This window comes from Stigmatopora argus, chromosome 4, assembly GCF_051989625.1.
Source record: "Stigmatopora argus isolate UIUO_Sarg chromosome 4, RoL_Sarg_1.0, whole genome shotgun sequence".
In the NCBI taxonomy this organism is placed as follows: Eukaryota; Metazoa; Chordata; class Actinopteri; order Syngnathiformes; family Syngnathidae; genus Stigmatopora; species Stigmatopora argus.
This window is the reverse complement of record NC_135390.1, coordinates 20,083,182-20,106,372: the sequence shown is the minus strand read 5'-3', so window position 1 is coordinate 20,106,372 and position 23,191 is coordinate 20,083,182. Positions and strand designations below refer to the sequence as shown.

The 23,191-nt window shown below is 40.7% G+C and overlaps 2 protein-coding genes across 11 annotated transcripts in view; one reads left to right on the top strand and one right to left on the bottom strand.

Moving 5' to 3' along the window:
- The window catches only part of zyx (zyxin), a 59,556-nt gene that overhangs the window by 14,059 nt on the left and 22,306 nt on the right, over positions 1-23,191 (bottom strand). Inside the window, exon 4 of one of the 3 annotated variants that reach the window (XM_077597932.1) lies at positions 8,680-8,756. The gene's annotated coding sequence lies outside the window, so the exon portion shown is untranslated. Of the gene's footprint in view, positions 1-1,884; positions 2,051-2,455; positions 2,757-8,679; positions 8,757-23,191 lie in introns of those variants that run through there. The other 2 variants (XM_077597931.1, XM_077597933.1) reach the window with 2 other exon arrangements.
- fam131bb (family with sequence similarity 131 member Bb) overlaps positions 12,190-23,191 on the top strand; it is a 32,680-nt gene continuing 21,678 nt past the window's right edge. For 3 of the 8 annotated variants that reach the window (XM_077597937.1, XM_077597941.1, XM_077597936.1), the window contains exon 1: positions 12,191-12,374. In XM_077597937.1, coding sequence (XP_077454063.1) covers positions 12,347-12,374 — 28 coding nt within the window. In that variant the 5' untranslated portion in view covers positions 12,191-12,346. Of the gene's footprint in view, positions 12,375-23,191 lie in introns of all 8 variants that reach the window. The other 5 variants (XM_077597940.1, XM_077597939.1, XM_077597943.1 and 2 more) reach the window with 3 other exon arrangements.

The following is a 23,191-nucleotide window of genomic DNA, read 5'->3' as shown; positions in this document are numbered from 1 at the left end:
GTTAAGTACACGTACTGATCTTAGGCTGCAAATAGCTTGTGCGCCGCGACTTGTCAAGGTTGCAATTAAATGAGAATTCCCCAGTAAAGCAGCTACGTGTTTAGCCGTTCAAATAGTCACCACATCTTCATTTGTCTCACGCATATAGTCACGATTCACACACCCTAATCCTCTCAGCGGGAAGTGCCACAATGACCTCAGACTAAACCACTACTGGTTTGTCGCTTTAGTTTGTTAGCAACAAAGCCTTGCGTAGGGGCTTTTACCTCCAGCTACAAACAATAGTGTACATTATATAGTGTTAGCTTGTCAAAAATGCAGCTAAACCATATTAAATATTGCAATTACAATTATTTTACAGCATTTTCATCAAGATCTGAGCTTGTCGGTTAGGTCATTGACTGTCATTGTCCAAACCTGTACCCCCAAAATATCTGGTTTATGTTAGCAGGGGATGGAAAAAAAACAAAACAAGCTAATCATTGTGTTTCATAGCAAATAGATGCAGACAAAAGTGACGGCAAAATTCAAGACAGTTACTCATCTCATCTAATCAGGATCCTCTACGTCGGGGGTGTCAAACTTTGTCGGCTTGATTATGATTTAGAGGCCAATATCGCCCATATTAAGGGCGTATGATGGATTCCTCTTATTACGAATAGACTGTAAATTATATTTTTTTTACTGGGAGTCCTCCCAATTGAAATTGTAGTCTTAATAGAATAATGTATTTAAGTCAACTCTGATAGTAAATATTCATTCGCATTTCCCCTGATTTATTCTTTATTGCTGATTGAATACTTTCAAAGCTTATTAGGTTATTTAACCCAAAACTAATTTTAAAGCAGAAGACAACACCGAGTATAAATGACATTCACGTAAGATAATAACAGTCGCTCAAAATATTTACTAGACCTTGGATAATGGAGAGGAGAAAAAGTGTAACCAAAACATGACTGTCAACTATTTTATTATGTCCATTATACTCATAAACAATAAGAGTCAATGACATCACGCGGAAGGGCAGGAAATTCAGGATAATCGTATTCGATTGGCTAAAATAGTATGCGCATTGATAAAGAAGGCTTCCTGAAATATTTTTTTCTCTCTCCAGAATTTCATGTCTCATCTCATTTTCTGAACCGCTTTATCCTCATTAGGGTCGTGGGGGGTGCTATAGCCAATCCCAGCTGTCTCAAGGAGACGGCCAACCACGCACACCCATACCTAGGAGCAATTTTAGAGTGTCCAATCAGCCCACCATGCATGTTTTTGGAATGTGGGAGGAAACCGAAATACCCGAAGGAAACCCACGCAGAACATGAAAACTCCACACAGGTGGGCATGACCTGGATTTAAACCCAGGACCCCAGCGCTGTGAAGCCGACACACTAACCACTTTCATGCGAGTGGAAAAAATATATCTTTTTTGGGACATGCAAAATCATGTTGCGGGCCAGACTTGACCCACTCGCCTCGAGTTTGACACCACACGTAACCGACATAATTTACACCGCTTTGTTCTCCACTTTGATATCTTCTCAGAGGCTTTAATGTGCAACAAAGTACACCTTAGCAACCATTGATACGAGTGGTTAATCACGTACAGATCGATAAACTCGGTTACGACATCTATGACGTCCAACCTTTACCTTTATTGCCATCTGATAGTAATGGAATTCAAAAGCTAGAGTTGGCTAACGATGCAACGCGATAATGGCCCACGACCGGATAAAAGCTTCATAAAAAAACAATAAAGACAAACAGTTTCACCTTAAAGCGATAGTCAAATTCGTCTATATTCTACGCGCACAGCAGCGGACACAAAACATTGTTTTAAACATTTTTATGTTCGCGAGCTCAACCACGGGGGCCATCACTCACCTGCCCGCAATCCTGACCGGCTGTCACTCACCCACGGACCGGTCACGTTAGCTTAGCAGCGTGGACCACCAGCACGCCCACTAAACAGCCGAAACTCGCGTAAAGCTCCACCGGGTGTCGAAAAAAAGACTTAGATTAGAGAATTCCGTCAATTTTTTGAATTAAACCAAACCTCGAAATGACCGTAGCTAGCACGCTTTGCTAACAGTCAACTTTTGCCTTTTCTTGCTAGGTCGCCGCTTCCGCATAGCCGCCCTTTTTTGTCGTCGTTGCCCAACAGCTGGCATAAAATCCTAATCTTCTAAATGTATTAAGCACCAAACTAAAAGCAACATTCATTCAACTCCATAACGTAAACAGAACATTTGTCCCATTACGCGCCCTAGCAGCAACCCCAACCAGGGTAGTAATTTAAACCATTTCATTCGTGCGTGCCACAGCTGTAAAATCCTAAACTGACAGTAGAATTGTCCTTATTAGGCAACTTGTGTCAGCGTATCCCAAAATCACGCGAAAAAAATCAACAAACCGCATCGTTGTTTTGTCTAACCTCACTACAATAGGCACTCACCGTTGTGATATAGTTAGTTCAGTGGTTCTTTCCCCCCTTTGACTTGGAACTCTTCTTATTTTTTTTGCTGGGTTTCTCTTGTTCCAGTTGCCAGAAATGGTAACTTGTGCCTTTCTGTCTTTGCCTGTCTGCCGGCCTTCCTCTTTCCAGCTGCTTAGACCCTCCCCCTGTGCTTTTCAGCCTGGATAAGGAATGACAGCATCCTTTCAAACAAGTTCTTTCTCGTTTGACTTTGGCTCAGGACCCTGTGTAAGTACAATGTAAACAGCACCTCACTCTCCTCTCCCTCTTTTTCACTGTGTATGAGGGTCCAGTTATAAGCCCCTCCCCCCTGAACCCCCCCACAACCACCCACTTTTCTATCTGAATTCTTGCGGCATTCTTCATTCAATGACATCAACCTCTCTCGTCTTTCCTTCTAAGGTCAGGAAAGGGGGAACGAACAGAGCGAGGGAGGGAGAGATAATAATGGGACAAGGAAAGCATGATTAGGCATGCATTTGATGTGGATAAGTGGTTAGTGAGTCAGCCTCGCAGTTCTGCGGTCGAGCGTTCGATTCCAGTTTCCAAAAAACATCCAGGCTAGGCTGGTTGAACACTTTAAATTGCCCCTAAATTGTCGCCCTTCCTATTAACCAGGGTGTCCTCTCTCTGCTGCCCAGAATTAGCTGAGCTCCAGCACCCCTCCGTGAGCCTTGTGAGGGGAAGCAGTTCCGAAAATGAATGAATTATGTGACAAAAATAAGTGACATTTTTGAAAAATGTCCTATTTTCTGAACTGTTTTAAAAGTTTGAAGTGTAAGAATAAAATAACAAGAAATTATTTTTATATACTTTAATATGCAGACTTTATTCTACTGATTGTTTATAGAAAGTTAGATATTTTATGAACCGGTTTCCATTTGATAATTACTATCTCAGTGCCCTCACTTGCGACATGATTGCTGACGAAAATTCCCGTGTTGCATAACCATATCCATAACCATAAAATACGCAGTTGATGACTCACAAGTCGGCACTTGTAAGCGCTTTTATTATGTCATATCGCAGCACGTAAAATACTTGATCAATATAATTGCCATTGAACGGAATAGACATCTAATTTTCCATTTTAATTGGATACCTATAGACTTTAATGGGAGTCAGTTAAATAATAATAATAATAGCAGAATTGGAGCTAATTTAAAAAATGGATTAAGAGAATTTCCTTTTATGACAATTGCAATATTAGCCTGTTTTTTTTCAAAGTGAATATGAATCTTAAATGTTTTTTTAACTTTCTGTAGGAAAAGAAATTGCAGTATATTGGCCTGTTTTTTCAAAATGTAAATAAAAAATATTAATCCACAGTTAAAAAAAGATAGAATAAGGGAAAAATTGTTGTTTCTTTTAATAATAAAAAAATACTGTGTTTTCCCTTGTGCGCGTATAAGCTGTACCCTCTAGTCCACATGTGTCAAAGTGGCAGGCCGGGGGCCAAATCTGGCCCGCCGCATCATTTTGTGTGGCCCGGGAAAGTAAATGATGAGTGCCGACTTTCTGTTTTAGGATCAAATTAAAATGAAGAGTATAGATATAGTATATTAAATTTCCTGATTTCCCCCTTTTAAATCAATAATTGTAATTTTGTAATCATTTTTTTCAGTTTTTAGTTCAAAAATCATTTTGTCAAATCTAAAAATATATTTAAAAAAAGCTAAAATAAACATTGTTTTAGAACTATAAAAAACTGTATATTCAGGGATTTTAATCCATTTATAAAAAATATCTAAAATGGTCCGGCCCACGTGAAATCAAGTTGACGTTAAAGCGGCCCGCGAACCAACCCGAGTTTGACACCCCTGCACTAGACCACATGTGTCAAAGTGGTGGCCCGGGGGCCAAATCTGGCCCGCCGCATCACTTAGAGTGACCCGGGAAAGTAAACCATGAGTGCTGACTAGCTGTTTTAGGCTCAAATTCAAATGAAGAATATAGATGTATATTAAATTTCCTGATTTTCCCCCTTTTAAATCAATAATTGTAATTTTTTATCAATTTTTCCTGTGTTTTTAGTTCAAAAATCATTTTATAAAATCTAAAAATATATAAAAAAAGCTAAAATAAACATTGTTTTAGATCTATAAAAACTGAATATTCAGGGCTTTTAATCCATTTATTAAAAAAATCTAAATATTATATCTAAAATGGTCCGGCCCACGTGAAATCAAGTTGACGTTAAAGCGGCCCGCGAACCAACCCGAGTCTGACAAGCCTGTATTAATACAAATGTTCATGACTGTGAATTAAAGTGCGTAATCATCACTGGAATCCTATTCCCTGATTGTCCCACAAGAAATTTCCAGCGGCTTTCCACTTCCACTAAGGCAGAAAAATGTGTCAAAAGCACAACACCCCCCCCAGTTTCCTTTCCAGAGAATTTAATTTTCCTCTTAGTAAAGAAATTCCTTTTTATACAGCCTGCCCGTGATGATCAAATTCTACAAGTTTGGGTCAAAACAACAAGAAAGCGGCGACGGCTTTTGGGGTCCGTCTGGCCGGTCTGGGGGTAAAAGTGGGAGAGGAGAAAGAAAGAAAGACACGGGAGGCTGCTCCAATCAGAGCCAGACAGGCTGGAATGCCGCCAAACCTTGGAATGAGCCCCCCAGAACCCCCCCGCCCCCCATTTCTATCGCAACATTAGTCAGCCAACCTGTCCTCGACCTCGCAGCACTTCCCTTTCCATTTTTCTTTCCGCTGCTCCCTCCTTTTCACTCGTCACCTCGCTAGGATCATCGGTCACTTTTGTCCAACTCCCCAATTTTTTTTTATATGGAAGCTATGTCAATTTTAACTCTGTCGTGACCAAAAACATGCATGGTAGGCTGATTGGACACCAAACCCACATGTGTCAAAGTGGCGGCCCGGGGGCCAAATCTGGCCCGCCGCATCATTTTGTGTGGCCCGGGAAAGTCAATCATGAGTGCCGACTTTCTGTTTTAGGATTAAATTAAAATGAAGAGTATAGATGTATATTAAATTTCCTGATTTCCCCCTTTTATATCAATAATTATCATTTTTAATCCATTTTTTCTGTTTTTAGTTCAAAAATCATTTTGTAAAATCTAAAAATATATACAAAAAAAGCTCAAATAAACATTGTTTTAGATCTATAAAAACTGATTATTCAGGGATTCTAATCCAGTTCTTTTAATCCATTTATTAAAAAAAATCTAAATATTATATCTAAAATGGTCCGGCCCACGTGAAATCAAATTGACGTTAAAGCGACCCGCAAACCAACCCGAGTCTGACACCCTTGCTCTAAATTGGCCCTAGCTGTGATTGGTTGTCCTTTGTCTCCTTGTGCCCTGTGATTGGCCGGCCACCGATTCAGGATGTCCCCCGGCTTTGATCCTGGAGTCAGCTGGGATAGGCTCCAGCACCCCCTGTGACATTTGGTCGTCCGTCAATGGCATCCAACAATTTAAATCTTCACTCATTTTACATTTAGAAAAAAACAAGGACAACCTAGCGAATATTCTTCCCGGGCCCTACAAAACGACGCAAGGAACCTCAACTAGCCCCCGGATCTTTAGTTTAACACCCATGTCTTCTCGGTCAAACTTCATTAACCCACATTTACGCTGGACTACGATCAAACACTACTACAACGCCCCTCCAAAATTAATTTGGCCCCCTGACAGAAATTCCAGACATACTTTGGACAGGATGAGGACCTGCCTACCTGAGAACATGGGAACATTTCCCTTCTGCCAAACTGGCTCCCATCCAAAGCCCGTCCCCTTTTAACTGCAATTCCCGCTTCCACCAGCGGGTGGCAGGCCAGACGCACATTACCGCAGATCAGTTATAAATGAGATTAAAAAAAACTGGAGACTGCGATCGGCTGACCACCGATTCAGGGTGTTTTTGGCCCCGCTGGGGGGGGGGGGTTACTTAGGGTATAGGGTTTGGTTTACATTTAGGGGTTTGGTTTACATTCCCTAAATGTAACTCTAACCCTAACCCATATGTGTCAAAGTGACGGCCCGGGGGCCAAATCTGGCCCGCCGCATCATTTTGTGTGGCCCGGGAAAGTAAATCATGGATGGCGACTTTCTGTTTTAGGATCAAATTAAAATGAACGGGCCGCCACTTTGACACACGTGCCCCAAACGAACACCAAAACATAATTCCTCCAAAACCACAACTTTCTCCACGACAGTGACACGAAAACGCCTCCAACAAAACACACAAGCCCTTTTTTTCTATATATAAAAAAATACCCGGCACTTGTGTTCATCCTTTCCTCCAAAGCGAACCATCTAATATTTCCCCCTTAATCCTCCACTCTTCTTCTCCACTTGCCCCTGATCAAGTGCGAAAGCTTCATCCTCCACTTGTTTTCTCTCTCCACAAGTATTTAAGGACCTACACACACACACACACACACACACACACACTTTCCTTCTTGGCCAAACACACACACACACACTTAACTAACTGTGTGGCACCCCTCGAGGCAAATGTGTAACACGTGACTCTAATTAACACGTACTGTAACAGTTTGGAGTGGCGAGAGCGTGGATGAAAAATAAATTTGACATTTAGAACGCCATGTCAAGGACAGGGATTGTGTTTAAAGCAGCCATACAGTAATCCCTCGATTATCGCGGTTAATGGTGACCAGACATGGCCGCGATAAACGAAAAAACGCGAAGTAGGGTGACCCCTAATTAAAAAAATATATAAATATATACAGTGGTACCTCGACATACGAGCTTAATTCGTTCCGGGACTGAGCTCGTATGTCGAGCTTTTCGTAACTCGAGCGTACGTTTCCCATTGAAATGAACTGAAAACGAATTAATTTGTTCCGACCCTCTGAAAAAACACAAAAAACAGGATATTGGATTGGAAAAAATGTTTGATTTCATCTAATTCGCCATCTATTAACAAAGTAACACATAACGAGTGGTTTAACAGTACTAAAATGTGTTTAACAGAACTATAAAATTAGACGCAGAGGATACACAGACGGACATACAGATAGAAACAGGTGGGGGGGGGGGTGTTATCGCAGGGACTTTATCCATGGCAACACACTCGTAACCGAACAAACAAATTTAAATGAACTTGGATTAATAGATACAGGCACACTCAAACATATGTTTAATGTAACTTTACACAAAACTGAATTCTAATTTTGTTTTAATTTTTTTAAATCTTCGTTCTCCGCTTGGCCACGCCTCCACCCTCACGTTCGCTATCGATGGGCTATTTGCTGTTTTATTCCCTTCAAAATATTCCGAAAATGATGCACACAAATGTCCTCACAATAGGATAACGCACGACCACTTGCCAACGAGAAGTAGTCTTGAATGAGCGATCGCGGAAGCTAACAGGCTAAGGAAGGAATAACATTGAAAAGATACAACAGCTCAGCCTACCCACGTATTGATTGTGGGTAATGAAGTTTTGTTCTGAGAAAGGATGCCATTGGCTATCGCTGTTGTGTGCACGAGTATACTTCATTACCCAGAAAGCCCTCTTCCAGCTGTTTGCCACGCCTCCACCCTCACGTTCGCCATCGATGGGGTGTTTGCTGTTGTCTTCCCTTCAAAATATTCCCAAAATGATGCACACAAATGTCCTCACAATAGGATAACGCACGACCACTTGCCAACGAGAAGTAGTCTTGAAATCAACAGGAAATGACCTAAACCTTACAGGATGTAACTACAAATCAACAGGAAGTGACTTGGATTTGCATAAAATCTTCTATTTGCTGCTCAGATGTGATCTCGATCACTTAAATTCATCTGCTTTGTCAAATTTGAATACCGTCGTTTGTTTTATGAACACTGTATACATTGCCTGATCTAAAAAAAAATTAAAAGAAAACAATTATCCAGATGAAGATGATGCGATAGTGACGGCTACAGGAAAGTAGACGATGACAGGAATGAGTCACACGTGACTAAATCAAAAAGGAGCATCTTAATTAAAATTCCGTTGCGCATCATCACGACAACGCCGATAAAAGCGAGCGAGGCGCCGACAGTGACGTGAACAAAGTCATCTGACTCACTTTTGTTAGCCGCCTTGTAAACATGCGTGAGTGAGTAAGGATGGCTAAGGCGTACGCAAATACGGCGCCCCCCTTTTTTCGCGTGCGTGCGGCCCACGCATCACGGCGAGATTAGCGTCGAGATTTTTTTTCCAAACATGTGGCTGCTGACCTTGTGTCGCATTGACGGTCCGTCCGTGGCGTAGATCACAGATTGGTCGCTCAGGTTAGTCGACCCAGCTTCTGCTTCTAGGAATATGAAAAAATAAATTGTCATATTTTGTATGTTTAGTTTTTTTTCTCACAAAAACAGCTGAGGCCTCCAATAGTAGCATATCATCCATGTATTCATTTTCTGAAAAAATATTTTAAAAATATATATTATAAATATTAAAAATGAATTTTAAAAATACATTTAAAATCCTTTTTATTTAATATATTTATATTTTTTTTAAATGAATGACAGTCATTCATTTATTTTCTGAAAAAATATTTAAATATTTAAAAATATAGATTTTAAATATGAAAAATGAATATTTAAAAATTACATTATTTAGAATCCTTTTTATTTAATATATTTACATATTTTGTAAAATCATCATTCATTTTCAGTTTTTTTTATATTTAATATTTAAAAATATATATTTTAAATATTAAACGTGAATATTTAAAAATTACATTATTTAGAATCCTTTCTATTTAATATATTTATATATTTTTTTAAATAAATGACTGTCATTCATTTATTTTCTGAAACAAATATGTATACATTTAAAAATAGATTTTAAATATGAAAAAATAATATTTAAAAATTACGTTATTTAGAATCCTTTTGATTTACTATATTTATATATTTTTAAAAATAAACGAAAGTCATTCATTTATTTTCAGAAAAAAAATAATTAATATCTAATATTTAAAAATATATTTTTTAAATATGAATATTTAAAAATTACATTATTCATAATCCTTTTTATTTACTATATTTATATGTTTTTAAAAACAAATGACAGTCATTCATTTATTTTCTGAAATATATTTTAATATTTAAAAAATATATATTTTGAATATTTAAAAATTACATTATTTAGAATCCTTTTGATATATTTTTAAAATATTTTTTTTAAAAACAAATTATTATCATACACGTCGATTTTTCTCATTGTTTCTATTTGTTAAATACAAATTCAGGCATCGAGGGCTCCACACATTTAAAAATTCATTTACGGTAAAAACGGGTGTGCCGCAAATTCGTAAACAGCCCCCATAAAAAAAGGCTGAAAACGATGCAACCTTTGTTGAAGCGATTCATATTTTGAGCCTCCCACCACCGTACGCTGACCCACACAGAATGTTGAGCAGATAACGGCGCAATAAAGCGGCAGGGATGGCCAACATTTGGCTGCTGGAGGGAATAATAAGCGCCTTGAGCAGCAATCACAAACATCGGGGGAGTATTGTTTTGAGCAGACACTGACCTCCTGATCTCCTCTGCCCGACTGGGCAACGCACACAAACATCTAGCGCGTCTACATATCAAGCACGGCGCCCGCATTGGCTGGATTATGATGTATGATTTATGTCGGGCAAGTGGCACAAATTCACCGTAAAGCCCTTTATTGTCCCGCCGCAACCCGACCAAAGTATTTCATTTTTAATTTTCTGTCTAGAGCAAGGGTGTCAGACTCGGGTTGGTTCGCGGGCCGCGTTAACGTCAACTCCATTTCATGTGGGACGGACCATTTTAGATATAATATTTAGATTTTTTTATTTTTATAAATGGATTAAAAGAATTAGATTAAAAGCCCTGAATATTCAGATTTTTAGAGATCTAAAACAATGTTTATTTGAGCTTTTTTTAAAATATATTTTTAGATTTTACAAAATGATTTTTGAACTAAAAACACAGAAAAAATGGTTAAAAAAATTACAATTATTGATTTAAAAGGGGGGAAATCCGGAAATGTAATATACTATATCTATACTCTTCATTTGAATTTGATCCTAAAACAGAAAGTCGGCACTCATCATTTACTTTCCCGAACCACACAAAATGATGCGGGGGCCAGATTTGGCCCCTGGGCCGCCATTTTGACACATGTGCAGTAATCCCTCGAATATCGCGGCTTCACTACATCACGTTTTTTTCTCAGGGGAATTTTTTTTAGATTTTATTTTAAAAACAATCGTTCGCGTTCGCGAGTCCGGCGACGAAATGTCCAATCACAATTACCATTAGCTATAATTGGTTGTCTGTGTCCTTGAGCCCTGCGATTGGTTGGCCACCGATCTAGCGCTTCCTCCGCCTGGTGCCCGCAGTTGGCTGGAATAGGCTCCAGCACCCCACGCGGCCCTTGCATGGATAACATGTGAATGAATGTGTACCATTCCCTCTCCGTCCTCTCCCCAGCTGTCCCACTCGTGTCCATTTCTCTCCCCCCTTATTTGGCACGATCACAATGCTAGTGACCACACACACACACACACACACACACACACACATACACACACACACACACACACACACACACACACTCACGACAAAATCGGGGGACGAAGTTTTTCCGAGTGTCACGTTGAGGTCGGAAGAGATGGAGGATATTGCTCGGCGTTTACAAAAAGTGAGAGAGGATTGAAGGGCGGATCGATAAGGTGCGGAGGGAAAGAAAAGCTGCTTTTGTGGGATTTTTTTTTCTTTTCGTGGTGTATGTGAGGGTAGATGGAGACAGCCGTCCGTCGTGCATTGTCAGGCTGAGCGCACACTCAGAGAGAGAAGGAGAGCGAGCCAGAGGATCCCCCATTTTGGCTCAATAATATTACAGCAGTGCAGCGATATCTACGCCACTCTCGTCGACATGATATTGATCCAGCACCCCCCCTTCGTGGCAACTTAATACACTCACACGGTTACTCTCGTTGTTGTTTTTCTTTACGTGTGATACCTCAAATAGTTAAGAATACATTGGGGAATTAAAGGTTTGAACCAAGGGTGTCAAACTCGGGTTTGTTCGCAGGCCGCTTTAACGTCAACTCGATTTCCATTTTAGATATAATATTCTAGATTTTTTTAAATAAATGGATTAAAAAAACTGGATTAAAAGCCCTCAATATTCAGTTTTTTTGTAGCTCTCAAACAATGTTTGAGCTTTTTTTGTAATAATCATTTGTTTTTCATTTCAAAAGGAAACCAAATTTGTCTTTAATTATTTTCCATATTAAAGTTGAAAACAGAAAATAATTTTTAGATATTACAAAATGATTTTTGAACTAAAAACACAGAAAAAAATGATTAAAAAAAATACAATTATTGATTTAAAAGAGGGAAAATCTGCGTTAATGTCAACTCGATTTCATGTGGGCCGGACCATTTTAGATATAATATTTAGATTTTTTTTTTTTAACCGTGAATATTCAGTAACACTGAAGTAAAGAAAAATATATATATATATATTTTAAATTGGGGTGACCCTACTTCGCGTTTTTTTCGTTTATCGCGGCCATATCTGGTCTACATTAACCGTGATAATCGAGGTCTTACTGTCTTTAGTCGTCTCTTACCGCCAGGCATACTGACTTACTAACCAGATCTAAGACACTGCACCGGAGAGAGCGACGGATGGCGATGCCGAGAGAGAGAGAGAGAGAGAGAGAGAGAGAGAAAGAGAGAGAGGGGGAAGGACGAGTGCAGGAGAGCGAAAGAGAGAGTGCAGGAGGAGGGGAGAGAGGAAAAAAAAAAAGCCAACGAAAGGAAGAGAGGAGAGTCGCAGGAGGAAGAGGGAGAATGCACGCTGTCTGGCTAACTCTTCCATGCTTGTATCCAGGGTCTTTGTGAATACACCATGGGATGCATCGGCTCCAGGAGACTGAGTAAGCCTTTCACTTCTCTCGCTCGCTCATTGCGGAAAAAAAAAAAAAAAAGTCGGGGGTGTCGGGGTGAAGAAGAGGAGGAGGAGGACGTTATGTTGGTGGGATAGTGGCGGGGTGGGTGGGGGTTGGTGCTTGTCCTGCAGAAGTGATGGCTTGTCTTCTTGAGATGGAGAAGACGGATGGACGGACGGACGGACGGACGGACGGCCTTTGTTTCTGCATGTGTTGCCGCGTTTAAGGAAGCTGCGGACGTGTGCTCGCCGAGGCGAGTCCGTCCGTACACTATGCGGGCGAGATGTCACAGAGGATATGTGTTAAAATGTGTGTGTGTGCATATGTGTGTGTGTATGTGTGCGTCCTCCCCCACCAATGCCCCCAACTCACCCATCCTCCCATCCCTTGATTTATGATGCTGTTTGGCAGTATGTATATGTGTGTGAGTAGGAGGGCTCGAGCGGGATGGAGAAAGCAGAGGCGGGAGCTTATTTATAGGGCGGCGTGGCTCCGAGGAAGGAAGATGGGGGGCCGGGGGGGGGGGGGGGGGGGGGCTGAGGGGGGGGGGGGGGGTGTTCAATGGAAAAGTGATAATGCCATTGTCAGTTGGCGCTGGCACAGTTTGTTGTTATTTGCGTGTGCGGTCATTTGGTCGTCGGTCTTTTACAGTGGTACCTTGAGATACGAGCTGAATTCGTTCCGGGACTGAGCTCGTATGTCGAGGTTTTCGTAACTCGAGCGGACGTTTCCCATTGAAAGGAACTAAAAAGGAATGAATTCGTTCCAACCGTCTGAAAAAACACCCAAAACAGGATATTGGATTGGAAAAAAATGTTTTATTTGTTCTAATTCGCCATCTGTTAACAAAGTAACACATAACTAGTGGATTAATAGTACTAAAATGTGTTTAATAGTACTAAAATTAGACAGATTTTGCGGATGGGAGAGAGAGAGTGCGAGAGAGACTTTTTGCACGGCAACGCGCTCGTAACATAACATAAACAAATTTAAATGAACTTGGATTACGATGCAGACGCACTCAAAAATAAGTTAAATCTAACCTTACACTAAACTTAATTCTAATTTTGTTTAAAATTTTAATACCTTTCTTTTCCCGGGTTGGCTCTATTCGTGTGCGGTCGTTTGGTCGCCGGTCTTTTGGTCGCCGTCTTTTGGTCGCCTGGACCGCGACAATGGGCGACCAAAAGACTGACGACCAAAAGACTGGTGATCAAAACAAGGTAAAACAACACGGTCTACACATCAATAAAAGCCAACAATGGCCATGAGCAGTTTCACTGAGCCGACGTGTGAGTGTATGGAAGAGTTTGTATGTACATGCGTTGTCCCTTTAAGAAGCTGCGTCAGTCAGGGTCTTAACAAGTTCTCCAACAAAAAAACAATAAAAGTCCGGGAAATTTGGAGCTTTTCTTTAGCCTAATAATTACTAAGGCATTAAGTATGACTAAATAGTAATTCACAGTTTGTATTTAGGGAATTTGAGCAACGATTTAAATGGTAATTATCAATAACCTTCAGGGCGACCAAAAGACCGGTGGCAAAACAAGGTAAAACAACACGGTCTACGCATCAATAAAAGCCAACGAGTTTGTATGTACATGCGTTGTTACTTTAAGAAGCGACGTCAGTCAGGGTCTTAACAAGTTCTCCAACAAAAAACAATAAAAGTGCGGGAAATTTGGAGCTTTTCTTTTGCCTACTAATTAATAGGGCATTAAGTATGACTAAATAGTCATTCACAGTTTGTATTTAGGGAATTTGAGCAACAATTTAAATGGTAATTATCAATAACCTTCAGGGCGACCAAAAGACCGGCGACCAATCGAGCGTGTACCGTCATTTGCAGGGGAGGGGAGAAATTTGTAGCCATGGCGATGGATAGAGAGGGAGGGGCCAATGCGTGCAGGCGAGGGGGTGTGCAATGGATGCCAGTCTTCAGGTGAGTGGGGGGCAATTGAATGTCAGGTCAAGGCATCAACTGTTTGTTGGAATGTTGCGTCGCCAGAAGAATGAATCATGTGTGTTTGCTCTTAAATATTCATCAAGCACTTAGCGCAAGGGGATGGTTAAGTTATTTACGGAGAAGGGGAAATGTCGCTATTGAGGCGGTCCGGCGTTTGCAGGGTCAAAGATGGCGCCGGTGCGCGTAGGAAGGCCGAGTTTTTTGACTCTAGGTAAATTGTTGATGAGGGTTGATTTAAAAATATTCAGGGCTGTGGTGGAAATGGAGTGAAGTGGAAGCTCGGTTTGAGAAATTTGAAGTGTTTGGGAGGAGGAGGAGTGCAAGGTTGGGGTTCAGTTAAGAGCTGAACTGCTGCAGTTTTACTGAAAAGGATGCTCTTATTCATCTTGAATGCGAATGATCGTAAAAGGATCAATGCAATTTGTTCCAAGGCTGTCATCGTAAAACCAGAAGACAATAGCAGGGATGTTGAAGAAGTATTTTTACTGTGTTGAGGGAGTTTTCGGGGCGCTTCTTGTTCGTTTGCTGATTTTTAAGCATTTTCAGCTTACTTTTTTTGTTTGTTTTGGGGGATTTGAAGGGTCCTTGTTAACTCATTGGCTGCCATTGAAGGCCCTGTTTTGATGGGGAATGAACAAATGTGATTGCGGATAGGAAATTGAGCAAAGTGCAGTATTATATGTACTTGATCGCACAACTCACAAACTTCTGGTTTTGCGGCGCCCTTCTCGAAAAATCTGTTCAGACTCGGGTTGGTTCACGGGCCGCTATAATGTCAACTTGATTTCACGTGGACCGGACCATTTTAGATATAATTTTTAGATTTTTATTTATTTAAATTGATTAAAAGAACTGTATTAAAAGCCCTGAATATTCAGTTTTTTTATAGATCTAAAACAATGTTTATTTTAGCTATTTTAAATATATTTTTAGATTTTACTAAATGATTTTTGAACTAAAAACACAGAAAAAATTGATTAAAAAATGATAATTATTGATTGAAAAAGGGGGAAAATCAGGAAATGTAATATACATCTATACTCTTCATTTGAATTTGATCCTAAAACAGAAAGTCAGCACTCATGATTGACTTTCCCGGGCCACACAAAATGATGCGACGGGCCAGATTTGGCCCCCGGGCCGCCACTTTGACACCTGTAACGTAGAGTACGAATGAGCTACATGTAGAACAAACCCCACGGGCCAGATTGGACCCCATAGCGGGCTACTTCCGACCCACGGGTTGCACATTTGACACTCCAGCTTTAAATTATAGCAGCATGTTTTGTTCTAAATATCCATATTCCAAAACACACAGGACATTTATACAATGAAAAATGGCTCAGGTCTGCATCTGACGCGATGCTGACGTCACCTCCAATTCAGCAGCCAAGCTAACGTGGAGGCACGCTTGTGTTTATCCTGGGTGAGAATAGCTTTAGTGTGCACTATTGATTGGGCTTCTCCGCTGCAGTCCGAGCTGCCAAGCGGAGATCAACAGGAGGGAAGCGACAGGCTGCCCGATCGGCTCTGGCTAGCAGCCTAGGGTCTGGCTAACAGTACCCGGACGTTTCGTCGACGGACACTTGGTCGTGTTTAATTTGGGACAATAATAGTATAAAATGTGGGATGGGCATGGGCGAGGCAAGTTTGTCTATACACACACGAGAACAGGACCAATTGAAAAACATGTACACACAACGCTAATAATACGCAACTTATTGATCATTTTGATATTAGATTTAGATGTTAATGCTCTGATATTGTCAACTCAATGACAAACTCTCTCTCATGATTATAATTTTGAGAGCGAGCGAATCTGCCGATGAATTGTCCCTTCGACGAATCCGGCGCAGATTTGACCGGCGATAAAACGTATTTTCCGCACTATAAGGCGCGCGTTCAAAGAATGGCCTATCTTAAAATTTCTTCCATATGGATGGCACGCTGGATTATAAGACACAGTAGTACTAGGGAATTGTGTTATACATCCACTAAATCCGGTCCTGGAGAGCCCCTATCTAGTCTGTTTTCCATATCTCCCTCCTCTAGCACACCTGAATCAAATGATCAACTCATTAGTAAGCTGTCCAGAAGCTTCACACTGATCCCGATGATTTGATTCAGATGTGTTGGTGGAGCGAGACCAGGAAAACAAACGGGGTAGGGGCTCTCGAGGACCAGACTTGGCCACCCCTGCACTAGATGGAGTTGTAGTAGTTCGTAGTTGCATCATTTGTGTTATAGATCAAGTAGATGGAGGAGTGCTAAAGGGAATTTCAGAAAAGTATAGATATATATACATAGACGTATGCATGCATGTACATCTATGCTTATGTATACATGTATGTATGTTTATATATATATATATATATATATATATATATATATATATATATATATATATATTTCAGCACCACGCTTATTTATTAATATATTTATTCATGTATTTATTTATTTATTAACTTATTACCTATCTATTTATGTCTAAAATGTATTTTACTGTGTCTGTATTCTCACCCTCTTGCTACTGTGACAACGAAATTTCCCGAAAACGGGATGAATAAAGTTATCCAATCCAATCCAAAATGATGAACCAATAATGATCCATATAGTATAAGGCAAAAATTGACATTTTCTGGCATACTAACATGGCATATGTTTGAGAAGTAGTTTATCGTATCCTCTCATGTTTTGTTCTTTGTCAAACTGAGCTTAAGTCGTGCAATTCCAGCGATCCATTTTCTATGATTCATCTTGTCGACGGTCACGGCACCCCTTGCGTACAAGGCAGACTATCAGTCCGCCAGTCAATGGCATGGCACATAATGAGCCAGACAAGCATTCACACTGGCATTCCTAACTGAATCGCTGCCAACACGGAAGTCATCCAAGCCTCCATTTTCTATAGCACTTGTCCGTGCGGCGTCTAAGGCTTGCGGATGAACCGCTGCCAATCCCCCCGCTGACTCTCAACCAGAGGCGGGGTCCGCCCTCGACGGGTTGGTCGGCGGCCAATAGCGGGGACAGAAAAAAAACAAGCCCCCGTACTGGAATTTGACGTAGCGGGGTAGTATTCCCACCCCAGCGAGGGAAAAACAGTGTTCAGATTGTGGTGGAAGCAGCGGTGAGGAGCACGGGATAAAGCCCCGCCCCCTCCCTCAAGGACATCCTTACGTCCCTGGGCTCCTCTGAGGCGATCACAGGTGACAACCCCCACATTAGCAGCCCCCCCACTTTGAGCCGCCGCCCTGTGGCAGGCGCTATCGGACCGTGAGGCCCTGGAACAAACAGACTCGGACAGCTTGGTCCCACACGCCATCACTGCGGTGAACTCGCAATAACATCGAGCCTCATTCGGCTCCTTCTTTATCCATTTATGAATCGGCTGCTGCAGCGCGGGTAACGCGGGTGCCTTTACTGCCTTTTGCACTGCATAATTTAATCAAACTTGGAAGCCGTTGCCCAATTTTGTCCGACAAGTCTTTCCTCAAGGATTGGATTGGATAACTTTATTCATCCCGTATTCGGGAAATTTCGTTGTCACAGTAGCAAGAGGGTGAGAATACAGACACAGTAAAAGACATTTTAGACATAAATACATAGGTAATAAGTAAGTTAATAAATAAATAAATGAATAAATATATAAATAAATAAGCGTGTTGCTGAAATATATATATATATATATATATATATATATATATACATATATACACATATATATCCACATATATATGTATATATATATATATATATATATATATATATATACACACACATGTATATATTTTTCTATGTGTATATATACATATATATATATACATATATATACACATATATATACATATATATATGTATGTGTATATATGTATATATATATGTATATATGTATATATATATGTATATATATATATATATATGTATGTATATATGTATATATATGTCTATATATATATACATATGCACATGAATACACATGAATAAATTGGAAGCAATGTAGAGAAAACGCTGAGAAACAGCATATATATACACATACATATACATATATACACATATATATCCACATATATATGTATATATGTACACATATGTATAAATGTGTATATATTTATATACACACATATGTGTATATATTTGTCTATGTATATATACATATATATATGTATATGTGTATATATGTATAGATATATGTATATATATATGTATGTATATATATATATATGTATATATATGAATATATATACATACATACATATGCACATATGAATACACATGAATAAATTGGAAGCAATGTAGAGAAAACGCTGCGAAAAAAAAGCTTTACTCTTTTTGACCCAGAATTCCGCAGGAGCTTGCACTGGTAGAATAGCTATAGATTTAAAAACAAAAATCAATAAGCTATCTTGATGGTCTCTCCAATTCCCTTTCTCGCCAGGGTATTTTGTCGTAGTTTACAACAACAAGATTAAAGCATGTCGACTCCAAATTGAGCAAAATTCTCCCATCACGGAAATTCCCGTAACTCCCAAAATAGACTCGGCTTAAATCAATGGACGCACGCATCTCCTGTCGGCACATTGATTCACGCGTCGTTGTAAAGTAGGAATTTTATTGACTCCTCGTGCCTTTTATCGTCTACTTATCCCGGATCTACTTAGCGTGATGGCCGTGCGCAAGGAGGGCATCCATCGGCAGGGCTATATTAAATGGCGCACTAACGGGAGGCTCAAAAAAGCAAAAATCATTTAATATACCCGGGTATATTAAAGGGCAAAATACGGTAGACTTTTTTTCCCCATTTACATTTTTGTACAGTGGTACCTCGACCTACGATCAGCTCGTCGTACGACGAACATTTCGATCAAATAATTCGCCCTAGATACGAGAAAAATTTCGAGATGCGACCAAGCCAGGTGGGCATGACATGAGAGGCTGTTTATCATTGTAGCGCACTGTCTTTTTTTGCCGCATCTCTTTCGTGTATAACAGATATCTACGAGCACTGCACGATTTCTTCACACAAGTTTCTCCTAGCATCGACCAGGCAACGCACAAAGTGCATGCACGGGCAAAAAGAGGGCTTTCTGGGTAATGAAGTATACTTGTGCACACAACACCGATAGGCAATGGCACCCTTTCTCAGAATAAAATTTCATTACCCACAATCAATACGTGAGTAGGCTGAGCTGTTGCATTTTTTCAATGTTATTCCTTCCTTAGCCTGTTAGCTCCCGCGATCGCTCATTCAAGACTACTTCTCGTTGGCAAGTGGTCGTGCGTTATCCTATTGTGAGGACATTTGTGTGCATCATTTTCGGAATATTTTGAAAGAAATACAACAGCAAACAGCCCGTCGATAGTGAACGTGAGGGTGGAGGCGTGGCAAACAGCTAACCCGGCCAGAAGGTATAAAAATGTAAAACAAAATTAGAATTCAGTTTTGTGTAAAGTTACATTAAACGTATGTTTGAGTGTGTCTGTATATATTAATCCAAGTTCATTTAAATTTGTTCGTTCGTTTACGAGTGCGTTGTTGCCGTGGATAAAGTCCCCCCGAAACATATTTTTGAGATACTAAATCGAAAAAATTGTCTACTGGATTGCACAAGTGAGTTTTTTCAAGATTTATGCAAGATACGTTTTTTTTGTTTTAAATTTCATTCATAGACGGCAAAATAAATTTTGTTAAGCGTTTTATCTGTTTATCTTTTCTCGATTTTGAAATAAATGACCGTATTGTCTTGCGTTATGGTGTTTCGTCTTTGTCACCTTCCAATTTCGTACATGTCAAGTGTAATTTGTGCCCTTCAGAAGAAATCAAGGGAATGCGCAAATTCCATCTGATGAGAAAATGTGTTAAAAAACAAAAAAACAAAAATCTATCTCTACCGCCCACGAATCAGGTCTTGTGCAGGACGCACATCATTATGCATGCTTCATTGAGAGCAAAACTAGCAAAGCCATCATTAGTAATGCTACCCATACTACCGTCCCAGCGCCACATTAGCCACATTAGCCGCGTTAGCCGCATCTATGTTGATACGCTCGGCAGTATCTCCGCCGGAGACCACACATCATTAGCATTTTCTCATATCCATTTAGCAAGTCACACGATACCTACGAGAGCGTAAATGGGGGCATTGTTTGCGCCGTGGAGCTAGCGGCTTTGATGCAGGCAACGTGGAAATGATGCCATGAATGTGGGACATCTTGATAAGTCACCTTTTGGTGATTCTACCAGTGGTGGTCCATGCATTTTCTCGTAGCGCCTTCAACGAATCAATCCAACCCTCAAAAACTATTTTATGGCTATAAAACCTCTACTGCAGCTACAGCTGCGACACATAAAAATAATCAATAAATCAATGCAAAAAAATGAGGTAAAATCCACTAGCTTTATACGCTATAAAAGGCAGGACTTTATGTATCACTGATACTCATGTGATACCATATATTATTAGTGTAATTTTGTTTAACAATGTTGTCATTATCACCAGCACAGTTCAAACCACAAGGTCAAAGTGGCGGCCCAGGGACCAAATCTGGCCCGCCGTATCATTTTGTGCGGCCCGGGAAAGTAAATGATGAGTGCCGACTTTCTGTTTTAGGATCAAATTAAAATGAAGAGTATAGATGTATATTACACTTCCTGATTTTCCCCCTTTTGAATCAATAATTGTCATTTTTTAATCCATTTTTTCTGTTTTTAGTTCAAAAATCATTTTGTAAAATCTAAAAATATATTTTAAAAAAGCTAAAATAAACATTGTTTTTGATCTATAAAAAACCTGAATATTCAGGGATTTTAATCCAGTTCTTTTAATCCATTTATATAAAAAAAATCTAAATATTATATCTAAAATGATCCGGCCCACGTGAAATGCAGTTGACGTTAACGTGGCCCACGAACCAACCCGAGTCTGACACCCCTGCGCTAGTGTGTGTGCGGCCACCGCTAATTCGTCTTTGTTACGTGCGGCTGTCCAACAAACAGGGCAAACGCGTGAGGCCAAATCAGTCTTTTGCGCGAGGCGTCAATTTTCTTCGTCTCCGCCGCTTTTCCACAGAAGCGGATGACATTTCCCCCTCAGGTCTGAATGGTCATTAGAAATGGAGCAGGCCATTACGATGTTTATGAGCGTTATCGACTTTATGAAGCCTGGCTCAATCGCGCCGTGTCCCGACGCTACTTTGCGCGGCTTTTTTGGTTAGCGCGCTAAGTCAACGACATATTTACCTTTGGCTATCGGTGCATCGCGGAGGCCATTTCATACCCCTCGCGTAGCTTTCGCGTCGTCCCCCTCCGACTTAACGACTCGTGTTGTGTTTTCGCATCCCACGTCCCTCCCCTGCAATTTTCCGTCTTTCCCAAGGCGCAATTTAGCGTTTCCCCCAGCCCAGCTGGAGCTTGTCCTCATCTGGGTTCTCCTCCCCGCACGTATCGCCCCCTCCGGGCCGACCGGCTTCGCCGCAGCCGTCTGGATACACCAGTGCGGCCGCAGGGTGGCGGGAGTCAAGAAAAAACAGATGACAGTCAAGTGTTTCTCACTTGAGCGGAGGCCGTCAAACCGTGTTGACGGCATACAGTGGTACCTCAACATACGACCTTAATCCGTTCTGAGATCGTATGTCGAGCTTTTCGTAACTTGAGCGAACGTTTCCCATTGAAATGAATTAAAAATTAATTAGTTCGTTCCAACCCTCTGAAAAAACACAAAAAACAGGATATTGGATTGGAATTTTTTTTTTATTTCTTCTAATTCGCCATCTATTAACAAAGTAAAACATAACTAGTGGTTTAATAGTACTAAAATGTGTTTAATAGAACTAAAATTAGACAGATTTTGCGGAGGGTAGAGAGAGGGACAAGCGGGGGAGACTTTTTGCACCTGTGAATCGTAATATAACAAACAAATTTAAATGAACTTGGGTGAATATATACCGACACACTCAAACATACGTTTAATGTAACTTTACACAAAACTGAATTCTAATTTTGTTTTACATTTTTTTTACCTTCGTTCTGGGCGGGTTAGCCGTTGGCCACGCCTCCACCCTCACGTTCGCTATCGATGGGCTGTTTGCTGTTGTATTCCCTTCAAAATATTCCCAAAATGATGCACACAAATATCCTCACAATAGTATAACGCACGACCACTTGCCAACGAGAAGTAGTCTTGAATGAATGAGAGGTCGCGGGAGCTAACAGGCTAAGGAAGGAATAACAGCCTCCCCACATATTGATTGTGGGTAATGAAGTTTTATCCTGAGAAAGGGTGCCATTGGCTCTGTGTTGTGTACACAAGTATACTTCATTACCCAGAAAGCCCTCTTTTTGCCCGCGCATGCGCGTCGTGCGTTTCCTGGTCGAAACTCATCTGACTAAATCGGTCAGTGCTCGTAGATATCTGTTACACATGAAAGAGATGCGGCAAAAAAGACAGTGCGCTACAATGATAAATAGCCTGTCATGTCATGGCCACCTGGCTTCGTCGCATCTCGAAATTTTGATTGTATCTAGGGCGAATTATTTGATCGAAATTTTCATCGTACCTCGAGCATGTCGTAGGTAGAGCTGATCGTAGGTCGAGGTACCACTGTATCTTCCTTCGCCGGTTGATTACGCACGGTTGAGCCGCTCCCTTCATTTCCTCCCGGTGCTGCTCCGTCTCCCCACCCTGCTCCTCTTCAACTGTGCTAAAGCAGGCTCTCCCCCATGACTGCAAGGGGGGAGGAGGGTATCCAGCGCTGCACCATTGTACCCACGAAGGGGGGGAGAGGGAGGGAACGCCGGGGGAAGAAAACGCTGGCTCCGTGCGATGGTCATGTGCTCCGTTGT